Source organism: Rhagoletis pomonella, unplaced genomic scaffold (assembly GCF_013731165.1).
Source record: "Rhagoletis pomonella isolate Grant_MI unplaced genomic scaffold, Rhpom_1.0 Rhpom_scaffold_00002, whole genome shotgun sequence".
Taxonomy (NCBI): domain Eukaryota; kingdom Metazoa; phylum Arthropoda; class Insecta; order Diptera; family Tephritidae; genus Rhagoletis; species Rhagoletis pomonella.
In genome coordinates, this window is record NW_023458556.1 from 87,405,757 (window position 1) to 87,416,536 (window position 10,780).

General features: G+C 39.5%; 1 protein-coding gene across 1 annotated transcript; it reads left to right on the plus strand.

Moving 5' to 3' along the window:
• Nucleotides 1-1,152: 1,152 nt before the first annotated feature.
• LOC118734756 lies at nucleotides 1,153-2,515 on the plus strand (the record flags this gene model as incomplete). Its single annotated transcript, XM_036464448.1, is given in 1 exon segment — nucleotides 1,153-2,515. A coding segment is annotated over 1 exon segment (786 nt), but the record flags the coding sequence as incomplete, so codon positions are not given.
• Between the last annotated feature and the right edge of the window lie 8,265 nt (nucleotides 2,516-10,780).

Here is a 10,780-nt window from a genome sequence, read left to right on the forward strand (position 1 = left end):
GTTGCCAACATTTTAAAATCATATAAAAGTGAAAATAAAAATGTGTGTCAGCAAGACAATACAATCACATGGCAACTCTTCGCCACAATACAACGACATGGCAACTCTGCACTGAATGCGAGCATCTTTTTCACTTCGTCGTAGAGTAAGCACCAAATTTGTAACGCGCACTAGCATGCGCTAAAGTGTCAATTAAATTAAAATAAAGTTTGAAGTTCTGCCTTAAAGGCGTTTTAAACGGTTTGTTTTTATTCATTTCGTCGACATTAAGTTACAAATTTGCTTACAACATTGGTACATTCGAGTTATACCGAATTGTCTTTGCATAAAATAAATACAGTGAAACCTCCCTTGGGCGGACACTCACCGTCAGTCATTTTTTGTCCGCCCAAGAGAGGTGTCCGCTTAATGAAGGGGAAGCCTATTTTAGAACTTTTTAATGTTTTATTTAATTGAATAGTCACTATTTCTTATTTGAATAAAAGATATTGATATTACATCGTTCAAACAAAAATGTGCATGTATTTTTTTAAAAGGGAATATTTCATTTATGTGCTTAAGTACATATTAAGTAAAAACCAAATAAAATAAATTTTACATTCCAGTCCATAAACTACATAAAACCATAGATTCATTACATAAAAAACTGGGAAATTGTCGATTGACGTAAGTTTTATTTTTAATTTTTTTCAGTGTCAGTACCTTTTTAATCAATAGTTTTCATGTTTTTATCAGTCTCCAATTTCTGACAATTCAAATAACGAACCGAAACCACTGCGCAAACCAAACTAAATGTGTGCATAACAATCACATTTTGTGCGGGAAGTCCCCTTTTTCCATTTAGTAGTCCGCCTATGAGGAGTTCGCGTCCGCTCAACGGAGGTTTTTGTTTGATTTGTTATGAAAAGAAATCTTAATGTCCGTTGATAAGAGGTTCGCGTCCGCCCAATAGAGTTTTTGTGTCAATTTTATGCAAAATAACTGTCCGCGTCCGGCCAAGAGAGTGTCCGCTTAAGAGAGAGTAATTTGTTCCGAAATTTATACTTAAAACTTGGTATAGGAAAAAATGTCCGCCCAAGGGAGGTGTCCGTCTAATAGAGGTGTCCGTGAGGAGAGGTTTCACTGTACATACATATTTTCCACGAATGAACCGACTTACGAAGATTGGCAGAAGGGTCAGCCATATTTGTCGATCAGTTCGACGCGTCATCCAGTCATCGTATATTATCTTGTGTCATTCTTTCCATCTCGTGCAGTATTTGGAATTGTATGTGTGCTGCATAAAAGAAATTCAAATCGTCAGTTGTTGAAACGTTCAGCATTGAGTTTCGCAGCCAAAGTCGCCAGCATCGAGTTTTGCAGTCAACGTCGTTCAACATTGAGCTGTACAGAAACGTTCAGCATTGAGTTTCGCAGCCACAGGCGCCAGCATTTGAGCTTGCAGTCCACGTCGTTCAACATTGAGCTGTACAGAAAACGTTCAACATTTAGCTTCGCAGCCACCGTAGTCTAGTTGAAATCGTCGAATCAACTCATAAACTCAGTTATCGTAGTGTATATTGAGCATCGCAGTCAACGTTTTTCAGTCGTAGTCATAAGCAGGCCTTGCAATCAGTTTGCAACCAGAAGTTTGCAGTTCTAGAAATTCCTTTTAAATACAGATGTGTAAATACATATTTACAAGTAATTTTGTCTCGCTTGCTTTCATTTGGTTCAGTTGCTGAACATCATGCTGACAAGAAATCAAGCAAAAGAAAACGAAAAGGTTATTGAGCAGAGTGTAGCAACAGAAATAGAAGAAATGTCAAATGACTCTGATAGCTTAGACAATACTTTTGTTGAAAGAAATACAATGGAAAATTCATCGAATTGTGTCATAACGCACGATCAATTTGCCGCATTGTTAGCAAGCATTAATACTTTGAAGGAGTCCGTAAGCGAGCTAAGCCGTGAAACACAACAAATTAAAAACGAAGTCAAGATGGGTGATAACAACATTGCCGCATCTCATATGCCAAATAAGCCTTCAGACAATACTGATGTAAATGCAACAGCTTCCGCTACTGGGGAGCACTTCAGCAATATTTTACCAGATAATACAGCTAGCCAGCATATGCTATCATCGTTACCTACAACTACGGCCGTGAGAAATTTACAGAATAATGTAAATATAACAGCTTCCGCTACTGAGGGGCACTTCAACAATATTTTGCCACATAATACATCTAACCAGCATATGCCGTCGTCGTTTGTGTCTACAACTATGAGGAATTTACAGTCGGGACCATATTGTCCACAGTCGCAAGCTGAATATTCGCAGCCATCAGTACCACGATTTCCTCAGCCATCAATACATTATCGCCAGACAGATTCGAACTCCATACCACAGTCTCAATTTATGCAACCGCCGAACTCAACATTGCAACAAAGGGGCATGGTGTCTTTTGTTGACAACGCAGCAGCTAAATTGTATCCTTTGCCAAATTTCGATGGCAACCCAGAGGATTGGCCTTTGTTTAGAGCTAGCTACAGAGATACCACTACCGAATTTGGATACAATAATAGGCAGAATCTAATGCGACTTCATAAAGCATTACATGGTCATGCTAAGCGTGTAGTTTCTTCATTGTTAATTTATCCCGACAATGTGCCTCTTGTGTTGGAAGAGCTACAATTTAATTTTGGTCGCCCAGGTTTACTGAGAAGAGTTCAAATGCAAAAAATTCAACAGTTTCCAGCTATTAGTGAAACCCAACTTGAAAAAGTTGTTGAATTATCAAATCAAGTTCGAAACGTCGTCGCGTTCTTGAGGTCAGCAAACTGTGAACAACATTTGTTGAATCCAATGTTATTAGAGCAACTTATTCTTAAGCTGCCACCCTCAAAGCAGTTTGAGGGAGTCAGCATTCAGCAACAACGTCACCGTATCCGACTATGGAAGATTTCGCTAACTGGATTACCGACCTTGCCAGGGTTGTTACTCTTAAGCCATCAATGTTTTCTTCATCGCAGCGGAACGTTCCACCGTCATCGTCAGCCATGCGATCATATACGCTAACACCGAATCGTTCGTCGAATGCAAATGTGCCACGTCGAGTGCTTTACAGCAGTGGGACCGAGTCAAACAAACAAACGCAAATGCAGGAAAAGCAAATGTCCTGCGTTAAATGTCAGCAGAATCATAAGTTAAATGTCTGCAAAGAGTTTAAAGCACTCAGTGTTAACAATAGATGGAAGTTGGTAAAGGCCAACCGCCTATGTTTTGGTTGCCTTCAACGAGGACATAGTCTACTGGAATGCGGATCAAAAAAGGTATGTCGGCTTGATGACTGTAACCGCTATCACAATCTTTTGTTTCATCAGGCAGTTGATTTAAAAGGTGAGACGTCTGCCTCAGTACAACCTGCTGTGATATCACCTATACAGGCCAATAGTGAGCATTTTTTGAATTGCCGCGTTGATAACCAGAGCACCTGTTTATTCAAAATCTTGCCAGTTTGTCTAGTCGGGCCTCGTAAATGTATTACAGTCTACGCGATGGTTGATGAAGGGTCATCTATAACCTTGCTTGAGGAAGGTATCGCCAATGACCTTGGGGTTAAAGGTCCCGTTGTACCACTCACTTTACAATGGTATAACTAAAATCAAATTACTGAAAGGTCTCGAGTAGTTAACTTGGACATTAAAATGGAACATAATACCATGTCGTCGCAATTAAAGAATGTACACACGGTAAAGAGTTTAGATTTGCCAATACAAACATTCAATCGAAGTCAGTTCGGACATTTTGATAACTTGCCGATAGCAAGCTATGTTGCTGCTAAGCCCTCGTTGCTTATTGGGTTAGATAATAGTCATTTAAGTATCGCCAAGCAAACAATAAGCGCTGGCAACAACGAACCTATTGCCATTGAAACTTCGTTGGGTTGGGTAGTTTATGGACCAACTCTATCTAAGATCAATCCTACAGCGCAAGTTTTCCACGTCCGGAAATCGTTCACTACACATAAATTACATCAATTAGTAGACGAGTACTTTAGTGTAGAAAGTTTCGGAGTAAAGCAAACAGATACTCCTTTGGAATCGACTGAAGACATTCGTGCCAGAGAAATTCTGCGGGTAACAACAAAAAATATAGGAAACCGGTATGAAGTTGGATTGTTGTGGCGTGACGATCACATCAGATTACCGCAGAGCTACGAAATGGCCAAACGTAGACTAATTCACATCGAAAACAAAATGTTAACCCATTAACGACGTATGTTACATACATGTAACGGGACCATACTGTTTGCATTTAGGAAAATAAAAAATAAAATTGAATTACATTGGTGCTTATACAAGTGCAAATGTATTTGGGAGGAATGCTTTAATCGTTTTGTGCCATTCGTAGTTTAGTATATGTCAGTTAGTGAAATAAATCAGTCACGTTTAGTTTCGTGTGTTCAGTGAAGAACAAAAAAATAGCAAATGGCGAACAGAAGGAGGTAAGTATTCTTTTTTTTGAACTTTTGTAATTACAACTGTTAAGTTTTTTATGCAGTGGTGTTTTCTTAAATGTGGACAATATTTCTTGCCAAAAAATTTTGATTTTCGAGCTTTAAATTTTTATAGCCAGACATAAATTGACGGCGTTACATGTATGTAACATCAGTCTTAATACTGAATAGTTATATACAGCTCGCGACAAAGTAATAGCACTTCAACATTTTGACCAGTTTTGACTACTTTTATTTTAATTTTTTAGTGCCCGTATTTATTTAAAAAAGTATGGCTCATTATAACAAAAACCAAATAAATCCAAATTTAAAACTTTGTACAAAAATTGGAAAAATTCAACAAAGTTTCATCGAAATTGCAAGCATTTTAATTAGAGTTTCTTAAAAAAAATTTGGTAAACAGTTTAAAAGCTTATCATACTTTAGTACAATAAAGTGCAAGTTTGCGGTTGCCAAAAAATCCCGTTGGGTTTTGATATTGTGTTTTTGCTGAACGTGTTACGCATTTTCTTCCATACAAAATATGTTCGACCATTTGTTATATTGAGGAAAGTACACGACACCGTCAGCAATTATAAAAACTCCACGAGAATTTTCAGAAACTTCAAACTTGCACTTTATTAGACATACTAAAATTTAATAAGCTTTAAAACCGCATATTAAAATTTTTTCTAGAAACTCTTATTAAAATTCTTGGAATTTAGATAAAACTTTGTTGAATTTCTTTAATTTTTGTACAAAGTTTGAAACTTGTACTTATATGGTTATCGTTTGATATTGAGCAACACTTTTATAAAAAGATATCGAACATTAAAAAAAGAAAAATAGGTAGTCAAAGCTGGTCAAAACATGAAGGTGCTATCATTACAACCGTTTGCAATACGTTGAGTTTGTTTTTATTTAAATTTTTCTAGAGAAGCTCTCGGGGGAAGACTCAGCTGATGAAGATGATGGTGGTGATTTGCTAAATTTACCGCGAAAGCAATTAATGGCTCCATGTGAATTAGTGTCTCCGTCAGGAGAAAACAGTATGCTCTCTGACACCGTTCCAGAAGAGGAAATCAATGCGTTCATAACAGATGTTGTAAATAATTCATACAAAAACATAGACACTAGTCTTTTGGAATCACCAGTCTCAACTTCAACTCATAGTATTCCAAAATCGTTATTTTGCGATTCGAAAAAAACAACGTCAGCAGAGGAAGTGAGTATTCCACGCGCCCCTTCTACACAGCAAGCCACCGAATTCGAATCTGAAGAGGTAGCGCAAAAAACACCTGAAAAGGAGGCAGTATTTATTCAACTAACACCACGAAAGCTGGAAGTACGAGGCTCGAAAAGAGCCTCAACATCCAGACCAAGCCTTCCTCGAGCGAATAAAAATATTAAAACAAATCATATGGTGTGGCTTGATGCTGAAGAAAGAACTGGTGATAGATTAGCCTTTCCAGAGCCCGATTACACTGACTGCAGTAATCTACAACCACATCAACAATTTGAAAAATTTTTCAGTGAAGATATTTTGGAACTTATTTGTGAAGAAACAAATAAATACGCGGTCTTGAATGATGCACCAAATCCAAATGTGACTTTAACTGAAATGAAAGTCGTAATAGGAGTTATGGTGATCACTGGTTATACGTCCCGACCAACCAAAAGAGATTACTGGTCAAACGATAAAGATTTTTTCTGCGGTATGGTGTCAGATGCGATAAGACGTGATAGGTTTGAATTAATACTGCGCTACCTTCATTTTGTTGATGCTGACTGTTATTCTGCTGAGGCAAAATTTGGAAATTGCGACCACTTACTGATGCTCTAAAAAAAAAGTTCTTGAAAAATTTCAAGCCAGAACCCGATTTATCATACGACGAGTTCATGGTGGAATACTATGGACGTCATGGATGCAAACCATTTATTCGGGGTAAACCTTTACGTTTTGGATATAAAATGTGGTGTTTGAATACACCACTTGGCTACCTCATCAATTTCGAAATGTATCAAGGGAACAACCCGCGCACAAACCCAGAATATCCACCTAAATATAGCAAAAATGCTTCGCCATTATTTTCGATGATTGACGAATTCGATGAGAATACAAAGCATCTTCCTTTTGCCTTTTATTTTGACAACCTATTCACCTCAATGGGAATGTTGTTAGGATTGAAACAACGTGGTTACTACGGTACTGGAACTTTGAGAGAAAATATGTTACCAAAATCATGTCCATTACCTGACAAAAAAGCTTTGAAAAAGAAAGAGCGTGGATTTGTTGTGACTAAAAAGATTGATTTTGTTGATATTTATATCACTAAATGGGTAGATAATTCGGTAGTGACTATTGGTTCCACCGTTTTTGGAAAAAATCCCATAAGCAAAGTAGGCAGGTATTCTAGAGTTGAGAAGAGAACAATAAACATACCTCGTCCATATGCAGTCACCACATACAGCGCTGGTATGGGTGGAGTTGACAGAACGGACCAAAATGTAAATGCCTACCGCATCGGAGCCAGAGGGAAAAAATGGTGGTTCGCAATTTTCACTTGGCTTATCGATGTTTCTGTTCAAAATGCCTGGCTGCTCCATCGCAAATCTGGTTCAGCGCTCTCTGAACTTCCGTTCCGCCGCGCTATAGCAGAATATTATTGTACGACACTGGGTATACCAAAACCACCCAGTAGCTTTCGACACCCAAAAACTCGAGAAGAAGCTCAGTGTTCCCGTTATGATCGTTGCAACCACTTCATTTCTGTTATACCAAATAACAAACGGCGCAGATGTCAAGGAGATGGCTGCACCTCCAGCGTAACAACTTGTTGTGAAAAATGTAATGTCGGCTTATGTTTTAAGTGTTTCAAAAATGATAATTTTTTGTCTTTATAAACTTTGTATTTTGTTACTTTTATCTTTCTTAAAACATATATTTTTAACACAAGTGAATGTAAAACTTTGTTTATTAAAATAAACTTTTATAAACAGACGTGAACTTTTAACTTCTTTCTTATATCGTTTTAAGTACTCTTTTGCAGTTGAATGATATTTACCATTTCGTTTTTGAAATCATAGTAAAGATTACATTCTTATCATAGGAAAATCCCACCCTCTTACTTTAAAACAAATGTATGCCATATCCGGCCTGTTGTTACATGTATGTAACGGGCGGGCCCGCCCATATCGGCCAAGGATTATCTTTTATTTTTTTAAAATTGTGTTTTTATGCCCTATCGTAGCCTACCCTTAAAATTTCAGATCTCTACTTCGAAATTTGGGGTCTCGTCATTAATGGGTTAAGAGATGAGGCATATGCCAAATGTTATAAAGGTGAGGTAAATAAATACGTAGACAAAGGGTATGCAAAATTATTGTCCACTGCCGAAGCTCGAGAGCAAGGGCCAACTACTTGGTATCTGCCACATTTTGGGGTAGTAAACCCGCATAAACCACATAAGTTACGTATCGTATTCGATGCAGCTGCCGCCGTTGCTAATATTTCTTTAAATTCTGTTTTGCTAAAAGGACCGGAACGGGCGCAACCGTTAATGGTCATAATGTTTAAGTTTCGTCAACGTATAATTGCGGTTGCGGGTGACATAGAGGAAATGTTCTCACAGGTTAAGATAAGACTTGCTGACGTACATGCGCAACGATTCCTATGGAGGGATGAGAATCAGTCAAATGACATTGAGACATATGCGATGACATCAATGATATTTGGTGCCGCATGTTCGCCATGTGCCGCAGAGTACATTAAGAATTTTAACCCCGCTCAGTTCAATGAAGTTATGCCAAGGGGTGCCAAAGCTGTTATTGAGAATACTTACGTAGACGATCTCGTAATCAGTTTCGATAACGTTATCGAAGCTAGTGAAGTAGTTAAGGAAGCTATAGCTATAAACGCCGCCGCCGGATTCCGTTTAAGGAACTTTGTCTCAAATTGTAAGAGGTTACAACACCAGCTAAATAACAGTGTCGCCGCACCGTTAGACATTATAAATATGGAACGTCAACCCAAAACCGATAAAATTTTGGGCATGTATTGGAACTCAAATAATGACGTGTTGGAATTTCAGTTTAGATTCCACAAGATACCTCGAGAAGTCATCGATTGTAAGCGACCACCAACAAAGAGAGAACTTTTGGCGTTAGTCATGGCCATTTACGACCCATTTGGTCTATTAGCTAACGTCACCATAACGGCCATATTGGTACTTCAAGCCACGTGGAAACAACCGATCGATTGGGATGATCCATTGCCTTGTGAACTAGGGTCGCTCTGGATAATGTGGTAGAAAGCATTCCAGGACATCAAACACTTCGCAGTACCAAGATGCATTTCGCCAACTTACACAACTGCGAAAGGTTGGAATTGCATGTCTTCGTTGACGCAAGTGATACTGCCTATGCCGCAGTGGCATATCTGCGCATGAAACAAGCACAAGAGGTAAACGTCGCCTTTATAGCAGCGAAAACTAGGTGCGCTCCAAAGAGAGAAACAACCGTTCCGCGCTTGGAGCTTCAAGCCGCCGTCTTGGGAAGCCGACTTAAAACATTAGTAGAAGAATGTCTGGATCGGACTGTAAACGACGTCACGTTTTGGAGTGACTCAAAAACGGTTCTTCTGTGGATTCGGTCTACGAAACGCAGTTCGTCGCTAGTCGAATTTCGGAGGTTCTATCAGTAACCTCATCAAGTCAATGGCGGTGGATTCCATCGGCGCTTAACGTGGCAGATGAAGCCACGAAGTTTAAAGCTTCTCCAAAATGTCAAACTGATTCGCGTTGGATACAAGGCCCAGATTTTCTGTATGGCAACGATAACACATGGCCCATGGAGCCAGCAAACTTATATTCCGATCTCTGCGCGTCTGAAGAGCATAATAATAAGACTGTACTTATAATCTACAATAGCGACATAATAGATGTCACAAAATATTCCTCTTTTATAAAGTTACTGCGAGTTATGGCTTGGGTTTTACGCTTTGTAAATAACTTAAAGGTACGGTCACGTCTGCTTGGAGAATTGCAGCCGAGAGGGTTATCATTCGCTGAACATTTTATCTGTCGTCGGGCTCAGCTCCAGTTCTTTGAAGAAGAAATCATTGCCTTGCAAACTAAACAGTGCCTTCCCAAATCTAGTCAACTGTATCAGCTAACACCAAAGTTAGATGCGAGTGGAGTGTTGCGTGTTAATGGTCGAATCGATGCCGCCTACTGCCTTCCCGAGTCAGCTCGTTGTCCAATCATTCTTCCTCGTCACCATCAGCTTTCAGTATTAGTGATGGACTATTACCACAAAAAGAATCATCATCAGAACAATAAATTAATAATAAATGAGGTGCGTCAGCGGTACTGGATACCGCGTTCGAATTCGTTGTTGAAAGAGGTCCAAAGAAAATGTCCAGTTTGTATCCGGCAAAGGGCTAAGCCAGCAGTACCATTGATGGGTCAGCTACCACCAGATCGTTTGACACCATATGTTCGTCCATTTTCATATACCGGTGTGGATTACTGCGGGCCATTCCTCGTTTCTGTGGGTCGACGTCGCGAGAAACGGTGGATAGCATTATTCACGTGTTTAACAACAAGAGCCGTGCATCTGGAAGTGGCTGTGGACCTGTCCACAGATGCGTTTATCCTTTGCTTAAGGAAATTCGTTAACCGGCGGGGAGTACCAGTGCGGATAAGGAGTGATAATGGCACGAATTTCATCGGCGCCCAGAGCGAATTGAAGAGAGAGTTTTTGATTTGGACGTAATTCAACGAGAAACAGCTAAAGAAGGAATTGAGTGGATCTTTAATTGCCCGGCTAATCCATCTGCAGGAGGATGTTGGGAGCGACTCGTTCAGTGCGTTAAAAGAATATTGCAGCGGGTTTTAAAAGAGGAAGCGCCTCGCTGGAGACGTTTCGAAGTGTGTTAATAGAGGCAGAGAATATCATTAACAGCCGACCATTGACCGACATACCACTTTCACCTGATAGTCCGGAACCATTGACACCCAATCATTTTTTACTAGGGTGCATGAATTCAACTCAAACGCCGTCAGATTATGAAGAGAGAGTCTGTTTGCGCAAGCAATGGAAAATAGCGCAGAACTTAAAAGACCGTTTTTGGAAACGGTGGGTCAAGGAGTATTTGCCGCAACTACTGAGGCGTCCGAAATGGCGAGCAGAGGTTCAACCGTTAAAGCCGGGCCAGTTGGTAATTGTGTGCGACCCGAGTCTTCCACGAAGTCAATGGCAAACTGGCCGTATAGTTGATGTCTCTTCCGCTAAAGATGGAC